Genomic DNA, 19,269 nt, shown 5'->3' with positions numbered 1-19,269 from the left:
TCAGCCTATCCACCAGTACAGACCGGCCCCCACACCCACTCCTGACTGTTCTCTTAATGCAGTAATGAATTGTTCTTTTTGCCTTGTCTTCAAGTTCAATCATTTCATTTCTGTTACTCTTCCTGTCTCTTACCTCTTTTATGTCCCTTTTCCTAATCATTTCCCCATATAATGAAACATCGCTGCACATACAGTATTTCCTTTTTGTGCATCCAACCTTCTGTCCCATCCTCCAGTCTATTTGCTCTTCCCTCTGTCTCAGGCACAACTAACCTTTTTCACTCTCTCCTCATTAATGAGGGTATTTTTCTACTGATACTGTGACTGAAGTTTCTCTACACTCATTTCTATCCAAAATCTTTACCCTGTTTTCTTTCAATTCTCTTACCATATCTTCACCAGTATGTGACATCTGCCCCTTACTATCAATTGTATTTTTTCTTTTGAGTTCATGCCTGTAATTAAAATTCCAAATATACTGAACAGAAACATCAGAAACATTTTGGTTCTCTGTATGAAATACTACTGAATAAAGTATACCAAGAAAGTAAGTTCTTCTTTCCATTTTGGGGGAGAATAATATTCACAGATCTGCCACAGCTAGGAGTCTTCTGAATTATTTCAGAATTTTTTTTTGCTTCTGTATTTTTAACACAGAATTGACACACTAGAAAATACAGTAATTAACTAGAATAACAGTTAATGGGGAAAATTTCAGTAACAAATCTCAGCTCAGTTATGTATATCTTCTCGGCCTGAGAAATTTCCGCTATACTAATAAAGACAGCCTCTTAATTATATTTCTAATCTGATCTACATAACAACATATATAAGGGAAGGATACTTTTTATATACATGTGAAAAAGGAGTGTTTTAGGTTACTGAGCACCAATGAACTCCACCTATTTAATGAATCACATACTTGATAGAGTTGAGAAATGACTAATCAAGTGCTGATAACTGCCTTACTGCTGGTACCTGGACAGGACTTTTATTAGTACAATCTCTGTGTTCATGCTCATTGGAATTATTTGTACTTCCATATAGGACTATTTAAAACAAATAAAATAATCCCACTGACTTCTGCTAGATTTATTAGAAAAACCAGTTCTTCTCCTGCAAATGGTTATTTCATCCAACATTTGTTTCAAATGCCCTTTAAGAAAGTTTTTAGTGGAGAGATTTACTCTGAGGTATAATGTATACAAAAGAAATATAGTACTGTTATTCAGATCACCTGTGAATTCTGGTTTAATATATCACAGAGATTAAACTACAAGACTTTAGCTGAACAAATAAGTTTCATTTCAAGAGCAGTGTCTCCAACCTGACATGTTATATACAACATAACCAGTTTAAAAAACAACTAAGAATGAGAAAGGTGAATTTAGCTGAGTCGTTCATCATTCAAGGAACTGTCATGAGACAGGCAAAACAAAGAACATCAAGAATCTGGAATTTAACTTAATTTACAGTATTTATCAACATTATCTTAAGTCTCTTGCCCAGAAACACCTACTCTAAAGCAGGGTGCCAGCCTTTCAAAGGGAAAGGGGCTGGATTATAGCCTTCCCCCCACTACCCCCAACATGGTAGTTAAACATCCAGGAGGATGCCAGCAGGAGTTCAGAAGCTCAGCTGAAGCCAGACCGTGTTTCTGAACAAGACCATTATTGCCCATCAGCTAAGCCTTTGCGCAGGGAAGAGGCTTTATTACACTGCATCCTCTGAAGACACAGTGCCTCCCAGTTTGCAAATCTACATCATGGAAGTAATTCAGAAGAATCAACCTGCTTGTCATCTTTGTCACTCCTACCAGATCCTGGTAGTTAGCAGGACATGCTTCCAGCATCTTGTATTTTGATAGTTTTCATTATCTAACGAGCCAGTAGAAGGAAAATTGAAATATAATTCTGTTCTTAAACTGAGATTTTGTTTTAAAACTTTCTAAATTTATGACTCACTCTAGCATCAGAGCAAGCTGTAATTAATTTCATTTTGTATTATACTTACAAAATTATATTTATATAAATACCCTATCCTCTTTTATTCATAGAAAAAAAATCTACATTTATTCAATAATCATATCATTAGAAAACTATTAAACACTGACTTTTGTACAGAAGACATTGTATTGATTTCTGACCCTCACTGAAAAAAGAAGAGTTCATTATTTCCAGGTGTCATCACCTCCAACTTTGCTGTACCCCCCCCCCCCCCCGTTTTCAGTAACTAAGTAAATTGAAAACTTTCTTCCTTAATTAACTGCTGTTTGTTTTTTTACAGAATGTGCAATTTCAATGTAATTGAAATTTGATAAAACTCAAAATTCTTTATCTTGAATGTGAACTGCCATACAATTAAATAATTTAACTCAGCATTTTGGCTCTAAATTTGTCCATGTGATTTCAAGTCCATTAGATTTAGACTAATTTACCTGTTGATAGATCAGAAGAATATACCCAACCCCAGATTTAACCAAATAAGAATTTAACTTCTAGAAAGAACAACTGGAATGAAATCATTAAATCTCTATATTTGAACTGACTTGGGTTCCTTCATTTGGAACATACAATAGCGGTTTTGGGAGTTGATGAGGTAGTAACTCAAACCAAAGTAACTTTTTTGTCATTCATATGAAGAGAAAATACTGAAAATTCCAGGTTTTCCAGAAAAATTTTCATGACAATTGAGTGTTTTGATCCTAAGCCCATAGAGTAACTGACTCTCTGAGAGCTAGGTATTGGCAGGCAAATGACAAAGTTTCCCATCAAGCCTCTAAATTGTGGCTTTTAGTTTTTCAGCAACAAGGTAATTTCAGACTTCTGTTTCCTTCTTTCTTTCTTTTTTTAAAATAGCCCATTCTTTTCCCATATTTGATGTATTTGAAATACAACATTCAACTGATAAATGGCAAAATCTTTACGAACAAGCCCTGGATATTTTCATTAAAGTTTTAAACTGAACAGCTACAAAACCTGAAAAATGGAAAAGTCTGTAACAAATTGTCTTCTCAGTATTTTTGTTTGTCTGCCTTAGCTGGAATTCACATACCGTGAAAGTAAAAAAATAGCACTATGGGACAGGAAAAACGATCAACAAGCACAAGACACTGCACCAGTGTTTCAGAAGAAATTTTGAGGGCATTAAAAAGATCTTCTGCATAGAGGAGCGTGAGTAAATGAGATGCTGTTTTTACTTGGGCTGCTGAGATTTAAAATAATTAATCTCAGAAATGGGCATTGCTGAACTTTCAAGTAATACCCTTATCTCTTTTTTAGATCTCTATTTTACAGAAGAGGCCTGTGTCTTTAACAGAGCTAGTAACATAAGACAGCTGTTGCTAATCACAGTCTTTGATTTTATTTTCCTGTTGTCTGCACCAGCAATTTCAGAAATCACGTAGGCACTTGAGTAGAGACAATTTTATAATACTTATTCTGCAACTTCAAGAGCTGTTTAGCCACTAGAAGCCTTTTGTGGTCAGTTAACTTTTGCTCAAACCTTAAAATACTGCTTCTGACTCTATAGCTGCCACTGAAGGGATCTACCCTCGCTGCAGCTTAACATTCAGACCATAATAAAACTTTAGGCCAAGGGTTCCTTTAGAGCAATTTATATTTCTACATGTAGTTAAAATAAGACCAAATGTCTTTAAAAGATTGATCTCATTCCTAAATAGAGTCTGTAAACCACATGATTTTTTTTTTTTTTTAAACTGGTCAGATTTTTTTTCCAAAATTTTATACTCTGGGACACTTTCTTCAGGTTTACAGAACCCTGCTCACCCAACACTGCCCAAAAAAAGCTTATCAGCAAACAACCAATGAATAATTTAAAATAATGTTCTTTCAAATATAAATGCCTCTCAGGTGAAATCATACAGCAATTCTCTTAACCATTTCTAAGTACAGGTCTGATCAACTGCTCTTATTACCATATTCTGCTAAATATGTAAAACTAATGTCTTTTTTTTTACCCAATTTCTACTTTTTTTTGTTATTTATAAAGCAATCTGAAGCAACCACTATGTACTGATTTTGACTATCCTAATGTATACAATTTATCAAGAAAAGATAAGACACTAGACCACAGCAATCGGCAGTTTGATACAAATGGCAAAAGCAATCCTTGAAGGATGGTTACCAGATGGTAGCAGGAAACCTGCAGTTCTGGGAATAACTCCATGCTGAGCACAGAATATTGCTAGCAAATCAACTACAGAAACTTTCCAAGAATGTGTTTTGCATTACTGAATAAGTATTTCATTTCCACCGCACTGATTTTTTTTGTTTCACTGCTCAAAACCTGCAGAAATGCTTTCTATCTTTTACTACTCGTTAATATAACAAGCTCATTAAAGTAAATGAAGGTTAATTTAATCATATTCAGGCACTATATTGGATAGATTATTGCGTTTGTCTTTCATTCTACTATCTTCATCAAATAGTATTCTGAATAATGATCACGTTGTCATTATGAAGTTACAGCACTATTACATTCTTATTAAGAACTTCAGGTCACCTATAGCATTTACACAAAATACCACAAATCTAGTCAAAGCACCTCAGGCTATGCAGCAAGAAAGTAATTCTGTATAGCACTGTGTGTATTTCTAATGTCTTTACCATTTGGATGATTACATTACCTCAGTTTTATATTCACTAGTCAGGAAGTAAATGTCAGCTGGAATCATTGAATCTCTATTTTTTACACCTTTCATTTTGTTTGATAGGCTTTTTACGCATTGTAATTTATTGCTCTTACTGATGAAACTATAAAGCAAAAACCTGAGAGTGTAATCAAGGCTAATGGTGAACCAAATACCATGTGATAATAAATCAGCAAGAAAAAAATACCCTAGAGATAAATGGCAATGTTTACCATTTTGGTTTGAATACTATTAGAACAACTGTTTATGCAAAATATAACACTGTACACCCCCCCCCCCCCCAAAAAAATCAACATTCTCTTCTTTTATGTAAAATAAAAACTAAAACTTCAGACAAGCAGCTGAGTTTGGGCCTCTTTTGCAAGAAAAAAATGCTTTTTAAATCATAGTTTGTAGCAGTGAGGAGAACAAAACATAATATGAAGACAGTATGTAGTGGAAAGACGTTTGAATTTTATAAACAGGGACATACATTGTCAAAGTCATAGCTTGTGGTAATCCTGCTACTTTATCTTTTAAAACTTATTACAGCAGAGCAAATCCCCCAATTCCTACATGAAGCAGCTGCAGCACACTTAAGTTGACTTTTCAGAGTTAGTGAAACATTTTTTCTTTATTCTGCTAGAATATTTCTTTGCCAACTGGTCTTTTATTTTCCAAAAAGATGGTACATGTGAAAAAAGCAACTATAAGAAAACACCTCAACAGTTTGCCTAAGGCCCAGCTACAAAACCTACTTGAAGTAAAAAAAAAAATTCTCATTCACTTCAACAGCTTTTCTGAAAGGCCCTGACACAGAAGTTAGAACATGTAATAGCTAATAACAGGTAAATTCAAATAGGAGCTTCATTTCTAGTTTGGGGGTTTTTTTTATACCGCGAAGCCTGCACACCAAAAATCAATAAAAAAATGGTTAAGTGTATGACTTTTTCATCATTCTATTAAGAAAGATTAAACAAGTGTTAGACTATATTTACAGTACCTTTGGATATTGTTTGACAGGAATCAGAACTCTTTCTGACAGCTTTATGTTTTTGTTGCTGATAACATCAAGATATTTCTTTTCTTCATCTTCCTTCTTGCCTTCAGAACCCTGAAATTTTTCAATTTCTGAAAAATAGTAAGAAAGAGAGCAATCAGTGACACGATATTTATCACCCTCAGAGACTTTAAAGTCACACATCATAATACAGGCTGTGCACCAAACACCTGTGCTGTTTGCACACACATGATGGGCACTGTTGTCTGAAAAAAAAGGGGACTGCCACCAGTGCTGAGAGGCAGAGGTGACAGCCCACAGGTTGTACTCCTCAGCTAATTCTTCCCCAGCTGAAACTGAAGCCAAATGATCTCCATGGGAGCAGGAACAGATGAGGTTTATGATTCAGTCTATGAGACTTTTAAAGAGGATCACATCATCACAGCTTGATGCTATTTTGTAAATGTGACCTGCCAGAACTAAACCGGACTCTAATTGCAACGGCTAACTTTCAGTAAGAGTAATAAAAAAATCAAGAAACTTCTTGTTGTTAGTTTCCATTTAAATGCTTCTGAATTATTTAAAGGTTGTACAAAGTAAGATACGAAATAAAGTTAACTCTTCTTGCACAAAAAGATTCTTCATTGAAGAAATGCAGTAAGTAATTGTTATATGTATAATAATGATGGTATGTAGAACATTTGATAGCATTTACAAAACCAACCCCAAAATATACTCTGGTTGAATAGTTTTGACTTCTTTATTCCTTAAAGCTCTATAAGCAACAGATAATAACAACTGAATTTATTACCCTGCAAAGAACATCTAATATGATGCCTGAGAGCTTCCTGAGAGTACAGGGACTACTGAAAAAGCTGCATTTGCAGCAATGTCATTACTGATAGCAAAGAAAAGGGCAATACTCCTAATGAGTTAATTGTAACTAAATTATAGCTGAAAAGGGACAGCTGTGGGTCTGAGAAACATGCAGTCTCAAGGCCCAGAAAGCAAGCATGGAGCAGAGTAACACAGTGACAGCAATCTGTAACACGTATACAAGTTTCTTTGACTTACGACAAGCATAAGGAAAAATGTATGTAAGACAACAGCCCACGTCAGGATTTCTTAATAAATGTTTCTGCTGCCTATTCTAGATCAAATAATTTATTTAAAGCCTGCACCAGCAGACACATCTCAAATGCCACTGTTAGAAGCTCTTTTAAAACCTCTCAGAGAACACAGCTAAAAGAACTCAGATGGGATACACCTTCCCTAATTTAGGATTAGAAAGTTATTTTAATAATCACTAAAAGCATCAGGACGAAAAGTTTCATTTTTATAAAATACTTTAATATACCTGGAAAAAAATGTGGTATGTTGCATTCAGTGTGTCCTGGTTTCAGCTGGGATAGAGTTAACTGTCTTCCTAGTAGCTGGTACAGTGCTATGTTTTGAGTTCAGAGCGAAGAATGTTGATAACACTGATGTTTTCAGTTGTTGCTCAGTAGTGTTTAGACTAATGTCAAGGATTTTTCAGCTTCTCATGCCCAGCCAGTGAGAAAGCTGGAGGGGCACAAGAAGTTGGCACAGGACACAGCCAGGGCACCTGACCCAAACTGGCCAACGGTGTATTCCATACCATGTGACGTCCCATCCAGTACAGAAACGGGGAAGTGGGGGGCAGGGATTCGCCGCTCGGGGGACTGGCTGGGTGTCGGTCGGCGGGTGGTGAGCAATTGCACTGCGTATCATTTGTACATTCCAATCCTTTCATTATTGCTGTTGTCATTTTATTAGTGTTATCATTATCATTATTAGTTTCTTCTTTTCTGTTCTATTAAACCGTTCTTATCTCAACCCACGGGTTTTGCTTCTTCTCCCGATTTTCTCCCCCATCCCACTGGGTGGGGGGGAGTGAGTGAGCGGCTGCGTGGTGTTTAGTTGCTGGCTGGGGTTAAACCACGACACAGTGGGAGCAAGCATCAATTAAGCACGAGCTTACAAAGCAATATTCTGCAGTAAAATACTCAGTTCAGGTAGGTCTAATAGACAGAAAGTTCTTTTAAGATAGCTCCAGTGCAGTTATACCAAGGTTTGTGCTATGGGGGTGCAGAGGGTAGAGACAAAGGTGAACAAAAGAGGGAACAGTGTTGCAAGTGCAGTTAAGTATTGGAATGAAATGAAGGAATTAATTTCTCAGATGCATTGTGAACACTAGTAAGCTAGGTAATTCTCAAGGGCAAGTGAGGAAAGTGTATCTCTCTGTACACATATATTAACCTAGAATCATAGAATCGTTTAGGTTGGAAAAGACCTTTAAGGTCATCAAGTCCCACCATTAACCTAGCACTGCCAAGTCCACCACTAAACCATGTCCCTAAGCACCACGTCTACACGTCTTTTAAATACCTCCAATACCTTTTAAATACCATCTTTTCTCAACTTGCACGAGTGTGCTTTGAGTCACGGAATCACAGAACGGTTGAGGTGGGAAGGGACCCTGCTAGAGATGGTGGCCCAGGACCATGTCCAGATGGGTTCTGAATACCTCGAAGGATGGAGACTCCACAACCTCCCTGGGCAACCTGTGCCAGTGCTTGGTCACCCTCGCAGAAAAAAAGGGTTTCCTGATGTTCAGAGGAAAGCTCCTGTGTTTCGGTTTGTGCCCACTGTCACTAGCCACTCCTGAAAAGAGCCTGGCTCTGTCTTCTTTGCACCCTCCCTTGATGTACTTACATACATTGAAAAAGATTCCCCCAGAGTCTTCCCTTCTCCAGGCTGAACAGCCTGGAGGCAGCTCTCTCAGCCCTTCCTCGCAGGAGAGATGCTGCAGTCCCTTCGCCATCCTTGTGGCCCGTTGTTGGACTCTCTCCAGTACATCCACCTCTCTCTTGGGCTGGGGAGCCCAGCACTGGACACAGCACTCCAGGTGCAGCCTCGCCAGCGCGAAGCAGAGGGCAAGGATCACCTCCCTTGACCTGCAAAGTCAGCCGAGGAGTAAGAAATATCTTGAGATAGTTTATTTCTAAAACGGAATGTAGCACTGGATGTGAACGCTGGAACTTGGTGTCCAAATTTATATGACAAATACAGCAATGGGATTCTGCTCGACAGCGGGGCAGTCTTGTGAGACGAGCTATCTGGGAAATTTTTGTTCCCTGAGGCTGGGGTTTGCGTCTTCTGGGCATGGTCCCCGAAAGCCCCGCGATGCCACCGGAGAGTCACCGTGACGCCCGTGACATCAACCCTTCTGCAGCACTGGGCAGCCCTGAAGGGCCACAGCGTTGTCCTCGCCCATCGCGGACAGACATCTGCAGGTGGGGGGACGAAGGACCCCCTGCCGCGGGCTCCCTTCCGAGGGCACGGAGATGATCTGCCGCCCAGGGACACCGGCAGGGCCCGGGACACCGCTCCTGACCTGCCGCACCCCCGGCCTCGGGCTGCTGCCGCCGCTGCCGAGAGGCCAGGAACCGCTTTCCTGCCTTCCCGATTCCCGCCCGCACGTGCCGGAGAGGTCGGTCCCTGCCCTGCCCCGAGAGCAGGAGCACGCCAAGACGTCCCTGGCGTCACCCCTCCGCCCCGGCACCCTCCCTGGCGCTTGCGGCAGTGCGAGCGCAGCCCCCGGGCACGGCGGGCAACTCTTCAGCCCTCGGCGCGCGCGGCGTCACGGCTGCCTGCGGGCCGTCTCCAGGGCAGGTCAGGAGCTTTGTCATCTCTGTTGTCTGCGGCGCGAGATGGCGTCGGAGGAGGGCCTGGCGGAAGATGGCACCTCTTCCCCTGCTGCCGGCACCAGCCAGGCGCCCCAGGCCGCGCCGCTGGATGGCTCCGAGGACCTCACGTGCCCAATCTGCCAGGACGCCGTCAACGATGAAGCCTCCGTGGCCTGGTGCCGGCACGTCTTCTGCTTTTCCTGCATATTGGAGTGGTCCCGCCGAAGGGCTGCGTGCCCGATCTGCCAGTGGCCTTTCCACTACATCTACCGCAAGGCGGGAGCCAGCAGCTACGAGGTGCGCCATGTCGCGCAGCGCAACGGCTCCGGCAGCCACGCTCGAGGAGGGAGGCCTCGGCCCCGCTCTGCGGAAAGGAGGCGGCGGCATTCCTCAGGCCACCAGCACCGCGGATCTCCCGGCAGGGACCGCGGCGGCAGCCGCGCCAGGGCCCCGGAGAGGGGCCGAAGCAGGTCCCCGCGGCGGCACCGTGACGGCCGCGGCAGGGCTCGGCACGCCCAGGGCCACGACCCCTCGAGCGGCAGGAGACGGCGGCAGAGCAGGGCCCGGGACGCGGCCCGCGACGAGGGCCGAGCTCCACGGCCCGAACGGGACGTCCCGTCCTCCTCGGGGAGGAGCGGCCGCCACCAGCGGGGAGGCCGGGCTTCCTCCAGGGAACAGCGGGCGACAGGGAGCCGACCCCGGCGGAGGTCCCGCAGCCCTGCCAGGCGCAGGGCCTGGTAGCACACCCTCCCGAGAAGGGCGCTACTGTACGCCCTGCTACCAGTGTCAGAAAATACACGGCTTTACACCAAAACTGCTCCTACTAACAACCGCAAAAATAACGTCAAATGCAACTCTAAAGCTTGGGGCCAAGGACCTAATCTCCATTATAAAACACACCTGAAAATCTAAAGGGACTCTTGCAAGGCCTTTCAGGGTTACGATGGTAACAGGATAGAAACTCGGGTGCTAGTTTTCTCATACTGTTCTATGTTACACTTGTCTATAAAACACTATACTGAACATTTTCTGTGGGTGTGCCTTTTCTCCTTTTACAGTGCATTTCCACAGTATGATCAACTGAAGATTTTATCGCTTCTTCTCCTTTCTGCCCTGGTACCAATGACACCAATGGCTTATTAGAAAACCTCTTGTCCTTCCACATCACCTGTTTTCTCACAGTCTACCCCAAATACCCCAGAATAACTCTCCCCGTTACTTACCACTCTTCTCACAAGGTGGCAGTGGTAAGTGAGGTCGATTTACCATTATTCTGCTCTATCATAAAGGGACTGCCTATAATGCCAGTCCAAATTTAATGGCTGCTAGCAAGCCTTTGAAAAGCTAGTTTTCTCTCCTTCCTCCTTAAGTGATTTTAAAAGTAACCCCCAAAGCCTTCATAGAGAAATCTGCCCCTGTGGTATGCTCTGTACAGAGCTTCACGTTTAATGCCCTCAGTGGGAGTCCATGCTACAGACTCTTCAGACCATGTCCAAAGACTACCAAAGTCATTGAAAAACAATGGTATACCAAGAACATCGTCACTTTTATGGAAGACTGGTGGGAAGAGGAGCTTTCTCAAAAGACAGAGGTGATACAATAAAGTACTGGACCAAGACAAACTGTTTTAAATCTTTGTATTTAACTGAAGTCGACCTCTATTCTGTACACTGCTTCTGTCACTTCATGACTAGGACCACCACAGATCAGGAGCAGGCTGCTGCTGCCATGAAGGAATTCAGATCAGGATCAAGCTGCCAACTTGCTGGTTCACAGCACTGACGTGCAGCAAGTTGCATTAGTTATTAATTGTGACCTGCCGACCAACTGGGAAAACTATGGTCACATGTAACACACACTATGAAAACATAACCAATACTTTTACATTTTAAAACTACATGTTTATGTTCATGAGTGCAACCATTACACACTTTGTGTTCACTGAAAGCCATAGTTAGTATAGGATATTGGGAACAATGGAAAAAGAAGGTCCAGGATCAGAAGCATTCTTCCAGCAAGGACAAATACAAGGAACTCAACGGTACATTTTCAACAACACTGATCTTAGGCAAAAAGAGAAAAGAAAGCATTCCTTGAGCAGAAACTTCACACATTTTCCACCCACTTTTGCTCTGAGCTAACTGAATTAAAGCAGGGAGACAGAGAGCTATTCAATTACCTCCTACAGGACCTGTCAATCCCCAAGCATGCTTCATTCTCGCCTTTCAGCAGTAACACAGTACTCTCGCACTTGTCACTTGCTTCTGTATAATACACATGTACCTCATCCCTCTTAATTGGAAGAGAACATGCGTATCACAGTCACGCAAAAGAGGTCACCGCTAAAGAAGTGTTAGAGACTAAAGGCATTTCGAGCATCTTTTTAGAGATATTCTTCCCTATGAAAATTTATCTTCAGCTCTCTCTAGACGTGGAGCTGTAGAATTCTGGAAATACTGTCAGCCCGTTTACAATTTTTTTGAGGGGACTACCTTCTTTTTCCTTCTCTTCACTGATTTAGCATAAAATGGAATAGCTGAGTGAGTAGCTCTTACTTTTTCAAAACTATCTGCTTTACTCTTACAGTGCCAATAAAATGATGTTAATTATAGTTCACTTCAAAGTACTTGACACCTATTATAAAACTTCTGTCATGAATATAGTTTTTCCATTAAAATTAGGCATCCCACAGTAAAAACATCCTTTTGCTACACTTTGAGTCATGTCAAAACTCATCAAAAAATAATGTTGTTCTTGTCAGCCTGTCCAACCTACCAAAAAATGAAATCTACACATCCCTTTCTGCTGTCAACATTTGCCTCCCACTTAAAGGAATTCCGCAAGCCTACCTTGCACCTTACCTATCTGGCTTTTCTCATTTTTGTGTTTGAAGTACTGGCATTACTTCATTAAAAAAGCATAAGCTGCTGTTACAAGGTCTGGCCCTTTTAAAGAATGATATGCTTCCATTAATGGGAGTGATTGCCAGAATGGGAATATCACCAACATCTTGCCTGTACGTAATATTATGCATACCAAGGCCATCTAGTACTCTGAGAAGTATGCTTTTTCTGGAGGTGAATGGAAGAATGTTTGAACTAGAAGAGAAAGAATGAGCCAATGTCAGTAAAAAATAACAATTGCTAAATCACTGACATCTCTATTTTAAAAAGAGCTTTTTTTAATTAAAGATCATTAAAAAATTACACAGTTGGAAGCCTGAATGCCTACAATGATGTTAAAATAACACAAAAATCCCAGCGTATATTTAAAACAGCAAATACTGAAAATATACATGAAGGCTCATTTTCTGTCTAAGGTGTTTCAGTTTTAATTGAAAGCAGGGCTATTGGATTTTAGGAGAGAAAAAAAAAAAAGCAGATGGCTCAATAAAAAGAGTTGGACAAATTAAAGTGAAGTTAATTCATGAGAAGGGAACATCCTAAGAGGTTTCCAGTCATGAAAAGGACATCCAAACCCCTAAGGATAGGTAATTTAAAAGTAAAAACACTCAGCGTCTAATAGGAGTTGGGAGAGGTTATTGGGACAGCACAATCAGCCACAAGCTCTGAAAAATTAGCCAGTGGCTCACTGCATTCACCCAGAAATGCATGCATCTGTTAACAACATTCCTCCCCTACATGTACACATACTCATTAACTCACACAACTAGTTGGGACGATTCAGGGAGGATAAATGAGCAACTCCTATTACAACACACACAAGTAAGGCAGTACCTCTGCCAGTGATGAATTTAGTACCTGTAAGAAAACTGTGGATCAGATCTACATGTCTATGTTATCTATTGTAGAAGGATATGAACTGAATTTGTTTACATTCAAAATCACCAGAAGCTTTGTAACCATATTAACTCAAACTGAACTACCTTGGCTCTCAGGCAAGAAAAGTGGCTATTAAAATAATGTTGGGAAAGAATTCTAAAAGCCAAGTCAAAAAGGAATGACAGAGACCTGTAAAATCAGGAATGGTATGAGAAGGAACAGAAAACGGGTATTCACTGTTTCTCAGGAGGGGAAAGCATCAATTTGTCATGTTACAGATTGAAAACAAACAAAAAAATTATTTTTACGTGCAATGTGTAATTACATTGCAGAACTACTGAAAGCATCCATATGGATGAAATCAAGTCTTTTACAGATTCTTCTCTTATGATTAGATTCTATGATGTCCCATAAGGCAAGATGTCCTGCTGAAGGTCTTTTCAAGTTGGGCACATCTAAAAACGCAGCGTCCATTAAAAGTTTCATTTATACTGCAGGCTTTTTTCACTGCTGGTCCTAATGACCATGAGCCTCTATCAAGTTGCCTATTTTACAAAACGTAGAGGAAAAGTAGGAAAGTGTCCATACCCTTTAGTCAGTACTCAGTAGACCATTTCTAGAACGCTGGGTCCAGATTTGCCCCCCTCTTTCCCAGAAGAAGACAGACATTGTCAAAGTGGAGTGAGCTCAGCAGAGGCCACCCAAGACGGCTGGGGCTGGAGCACATGCCCCGTGAGGAGAGGCTGAGGGACCTGGACCTGGTTCTTGTGGGTAAGAGACAGCTTTGGGGGACCGAACAGCAGGTCCCCAGTGCCTACGGGAAGACAGAGTCAGGCTCTTCACAGCGGTGTGTAACGGGGATGAGGGACAACAGGGAAAAGGCGAAACAAGAAAGGTTTGGACTGGGTATAAGGAAAAACTTTCTCTCCGTGAGGACAGCCCAGCAGCGCTGCAGGTTGCCCAGAGATCTTGTGCCATCTCCTCCTTTGGAGGCTTTCAAGACTGACTTGGATCAATCTCTGAATGACCCAGTCTGACCCCATAGCTGGCCCTGCTTTGAGCAGGAACTCAGATTAGAGACCTCCTGAGGTCCCTTCACACCTGACCTATCCTATGATCCTATAAATGCAATCCCTTTCAGACCTACACTTGTCTGTCAAACTTGCTTAAACTTATCCAAAAGATTTAAATGTTATTGCAGATAAAGTTAGAAAAGGACATAGAAACAGCACGATCGCATAAGCCCTGTATCCTTAGGAAACTTTTTTAACAAAATGTAATAATATAGGTAGAAAAGAAATTAAAGATCTAAAGAACTTCATATTTCTAATTGGCTAAAAACAAAAGAGAATTAACAAAGAAACAAAGGAGAAAATGAAAGTGAGCAAAGACTGAGTAAAACTGAACTTAGATTTCCTGTCCTCTTCTCTATACAGGCAACTGATTTTCACTACCTGGCTACTATTTTGACTCTACCCATAGAACTCTCAGCAACTTGCAGAGGTATGCCAAAGGGGTTGTTTCCTCTCCAAATTATAGTGTTGGTAGAAATACTGTTACCTAATGTATCTATCTACTGATCTATGGCTAGATCAGTACAGATTAAAAAAGCTATAAAGAGAATATTAATAGTGTTAAATAACTAGAAAAGTTCTCAAGTAGAAATATCAGTTCTTGCTAAATTTATGAACATCATCTGCTCAGACATACAGCTTTCTAGGGAGAATTTTGAACCTGATTGCCAAGCAGTTCCTCAATACACTATTCCATATAATTCTAGTTTGACTGCCAAATAATTCCTCGATACACTATTCCGTGTAATTCTAGATATATACCAACTGTAATCATGAAAAAATTAGTATTTATGATGAAATTTACTGTAGCAAAAATAACAAACAGCAATCATTCACAGTCAGCATCAGCATGTGCAGTATAAAGAAAAGGTCTGGGATGCATTTTGAGTGCAACAGCCTACTAAATACAGTTGTTGATAAAGAGTCACAGCAATGTTAGCTACAAGATATACTTATTGCTTTTGGGAGAACATTGTTATTAAAAGGACTCAGCAATTACAACATTGATTAAATATATTTTTTATGAAATTGTTAAAAAGAAAGCAAGCCACCGGGTTAGATTTTCAAGACTAAGGTTCTTTCAAAAGTGTCTTTGAAGTCCAACGTATCTTTGGGGAGTTAGCCTGCATAGCCTGTGATGAAAGTTTGGTGTTGGCAGCTGTTGTATTGCTAGAACTACGGTGTGCAGTTCACTAAGTAGCTGAACTCAGTACAGTTCTCCCTTCTTACCTCTTACCTTCAGAGCAGCTTAGATAGTATTATGAATATGCCACTAGTCAGATGAAAGGCGCACTTGAAAGTTGCTGATATATTTTTTATTTAATTCTGGTTTTCTTTCATCTGAGAATGAAACTACTCATAAAAAGAGGAAGTAGAGAGCATGAAGATTTACTCAGACCAGAAAAAAAAGAAAGCAAAACCCACCAAAAATATCAAGAGTGTATTTATTGCTGAACGTATCTCTAGGTGTCCTTGAATTTAACATCCTAGAAAACTGTGTTGCTATGATATGTAAGAAAAAGAAAGTAGTTCTTTGTCAACATGGATTTTTGTAGCTTCTACTGTGCTAAAGTCCATTCAACAAGGCACTTTAAGACATGCTGAAGTGCTCTCCTGGATTAATCCAAAGAGAAAACATCAATGCTGTGCTACATATTCTATGGAGCGGAACAGATAAGTAGGGGTGAAAGATGAATCGATCAATGAAGTCACAGCTAACTCCCCCAGTGAGATATTAATTACCTATCCCTGACTATCTGAAAGCTGATGGTATTCTTGAGAAGGTGGCTCTGCCCAGCTGGAGCAACTAGCAAAAAGGAAGCTTTTCTGTCTCTTCGCACTTTCTGGAAAAGAGGAAATACTTTCTTTTTATCTCTTCAGTCCTAGAACTTATTAGTGATAAAAATGTCTGCTATTCTGTCCTCAGAGCAAGAGAGAGAGATGAACAGCAGGCAATTTTTTTTTTTTCCTGATCTTATTTAGCCGTTTTAGGGTTTTTCTGTACTGTGAGGTAGAACAGCTACAGAGTAAGACTGACATCTGGAAGTACACAGCATAGAAAATAACGAAAAGATGCCACTTACTGAAGTTAAGAACTGGTATCAAAATTTTGCTTGGAGTTCAGGCTTCTCACTGACCTCTCTTGGTTTTCCAGTTAGCAATGCCACTAATGAGCTAATAACCTCTGCTCACACAGTTATCAAAGTATCCGAAAGGAGCCTACAAACCTTCTAAACAGTAGTTTCCATTTAGGATGGCATTTCAGATCTAGGGCTCAGAAAGTCAACTGTACCTGCAAGAGTGACAGGAAAACTGAAGTTCACTGGGGAAGAGGTGATGAAACCCCAAATAAATGTGAGGAATTGCTGAGAGGTGGAAGAGTGTCTCAGAATATGACCTTTGCTTCCTACTATCTTTCTGTCAGCAAATAAAAAAGATTAGCTCTGACTGCTATACAGGCAGGAGAATATTCTGTGTGTGTACACATACTCATATATAAAATGAATAGTTATATATAAAATAAATATACCTTTTATTCATAACTGGTAAAAAAGCATGAAAGAAGGAAACCTAAGATTCACTGCTGGTATATATGATCATATATATCATATCCACCTCTCTACAATGACATTACCTCCTAAATATTCATTGCTTCATCCCAAAAGAGTTCATTTACAGAAAAGTTGCATCCAGGTGCTCATTAATACTATATTGCCAACATACACATTAAGTTTGTTTCTGGCAAATGTCAAGTTTAACGATGTTCAGAGATTCACTAAATGTTACCAGGATTTCATAATTCATCCAAAAGATCACCCTGTTTCCTATCACAACGGAAGATTACTGATCTGCTACCGTTGCAGGACATTTTAATTTACCTTATTTCAGACTGAGAGCAACAATTACAAATAATACCTTTTAGATAAATTGGTTATTTTAATTGAAGGACTAAACTAGTGATATCTAACAGCAAAAAGGTACGTAAACCTTCACTCACAAACCCACTGGAGAGCATGTCTTTGCTCGCAGCCTCCACTTTGAAGTCTGTACAAACAGATCCTTCCTCCAGAGGATCAGTAATGTACACTGAAAGATGGATCAACCTTCCTGTACTGCCTCTTCAGGAGAAATTGTCAGCAAAATCTAAAAATACATGGTTTATGCAGTAACATAAATTCACACAGTTATAAATGTGCAGTGAAAACCGAAGAAGCTGAAGTGGAGAAAATGAGTAAAATTTAAGATACTTTAATAATCTGTAGAGATTTTATTGTATAAAGTCTCCTGTGGATTTTTCTGCAGAATTTTCAATGAATTTAACAGAACACACTCATGCCCACACCACACTCATTCGGTTCTCCTCATTCATACTACTCTTCAAGCCATATCTAAGCATTAACCGCTAAAATACCAATTTGCAGGCATGACAGGGGACATGCCAACAAGGTGCTAACGCTCGGGCCAGTGTGTACCATTCCTGTTCAGTTTAATGACACGGCCATAATGTAAGGGTACAGAAACTAGCCCAGTAATCACCCCAGAAGCAGGAACAAGCGCTAGTTGTAACAGATAGGTTTAGCAACTACATTAGTTTTAGTTAAGTGACCCCGAGTGTTCTTGGCTATCATTTATCTATGCAGGAAAAAGCATTTGGCAACTGAGGCAAGATTAGAGCCATTCTTAGGATTGAATATAAACAAAGTATCTACAAACTATTCCACAAAAAGCAGGAAACCTGAGCCCTGCCTGGAAATAGGATTCTCTATGACAACTTTAGAAAAGAAAATTTCAAGCAAGACTTGTATTCATAGGAAAGAAAACACATTAGCACCAGGTAATCCGATTTCGTTACACCAGGTTATTTGACATCAAGGAATTAAAACTCATCCTAGAGTGGTATTACAGCCCGATATTGCGGCAAACAAGATGCGTGTTTTTCATAGGCTTGTTGCCTTGCCTTAAGAGTACTTGTTTTCATTGTAGAGGCCACAGCAATAAATTAAAACATACAAATGTCAAGGAGACTTGTTTCATTTCCTGCAAACATCCTTCAATTCCTCCAACTACGTTTCTAGGAATCAATTTTAAAAGGTGAGGAAGACCTGTTTGAACCTGTGTGCAACCTACTTCATCACTGCTAAACACAAAAGCCTGTTATCTTGTCAAGAGGAAGAAAGGGGCCCAGGATAATGTTTTCAAATACAAGTACAGTGTATGCTCGTGGCATATATCCAAAAATCAATGATGGGAAGCCTCCCTTTTTTTCCCCACCAGATCCTTTGCTTCTAATTCAATAAAAAAAAGAAAAAAAAACCAAAGCACAAAACCTTTGAGAGTTAAGATCCATGTCAGCAGCCGTACTAACCACACAGTATGGATTCACATGCCATGAATACACGTATCGCAGACAAGCACACTAACAAAGACCAGTTAGATGAAACTGAGTCCAGAGTAAGCAGGAGTGCTGACAGTCAGGAAACTCGGCAAGCAACCTGAGAAGTTCCCAACAGCAATAAACCCTGCTTGTGATGAATCTACACAGATGCTTAATTCGTTACAGTCTAGGAGTAAGTTTGAATCCTTGCTGAGCCCTTACACAAGTAGGTACCCATAAATCATACCTAGGCATTCTACTCTTAACTCCAGCTGGCTGGAAGACACCATGCTGGCATAAAATGACCAGGTATCATTTTTTCACCCTGTCAACAAGATGCATTTCTTGTTTTCAACTCCACTTCAGTGCTGCAGCTGTAACAGCAACATATGTGTCCAAAGGAGGACACATGCGTGTCCAGAGAAGGGCAAGGAAGGTGGTGAAGGGTCTGGAGCACAGGTCTTATGAGGAGTGAGGGAACTGGGGTGGTTCAGTCTGGAGAAAAGGAGGCTGAGGGGAGACCTTATCGCTCCCTACAACTGCCTGAAAGGAGGGTGTAGTGAGGTGGGGGTCAGTCTCTTCTCCCAAGTAACTAGTGATAGGATGAGAGAAAATGGCCTCAGGTTGCACCAGGGGAGGTTTAGATTGGATATTAGGAAAAATTTCTTCACCAAAAGG

The 19,269-nt window shown here is 40.6% G+C and overlaps 1 protein-coding gene across 2 annotated transcripts in view; it reads right to left on the bottom strand.

Moving 5' to 3' along the window:
• Positions 1 to 19,269, bottom strand: part of KHDRBS2 (KH RNA binding domain containing, signal transduction associated 2) — a 405,822-nt gene that overhangs the window by 317,156 nt on the left and 69,397 nt on the right. For both annotated transcript variants that reach the window (XR_008234391.1, XM_052781831.1), the window contains exon 2: positions 5,655 to 5,782. Coding sequence is in view for 1 of the 2 variants with exons in the window: in XM_052781831.1 (XP_052637791.1) it covers positions 5,655 to 5,782 (128 nt within the window). In the remaining variant the exon portion in view is untranslated. The remainder of the gene's footprint in view (positions 1 to 5,654; positions 5,783 to 19,269) is intronic.

This window comes from Harpia harpyja, chromosome 3 (assembly GCF_026419915.1).
Source record: "Harpia harpyja isolate bHarHar1 chromosome 3, bHarHar1 primary haplotype, whole genome shotgun sequence".
In the NCBI taxonomy this organism is placed as follows: Eukaryota; Metazoa; Chordata; class Aves; order Accipitriformes; family Accipitridae; genus Harpia; species Harpia harpyja.
This window is presented reverse-complemented; position numbering and strand designations above follow the sequence as displayed.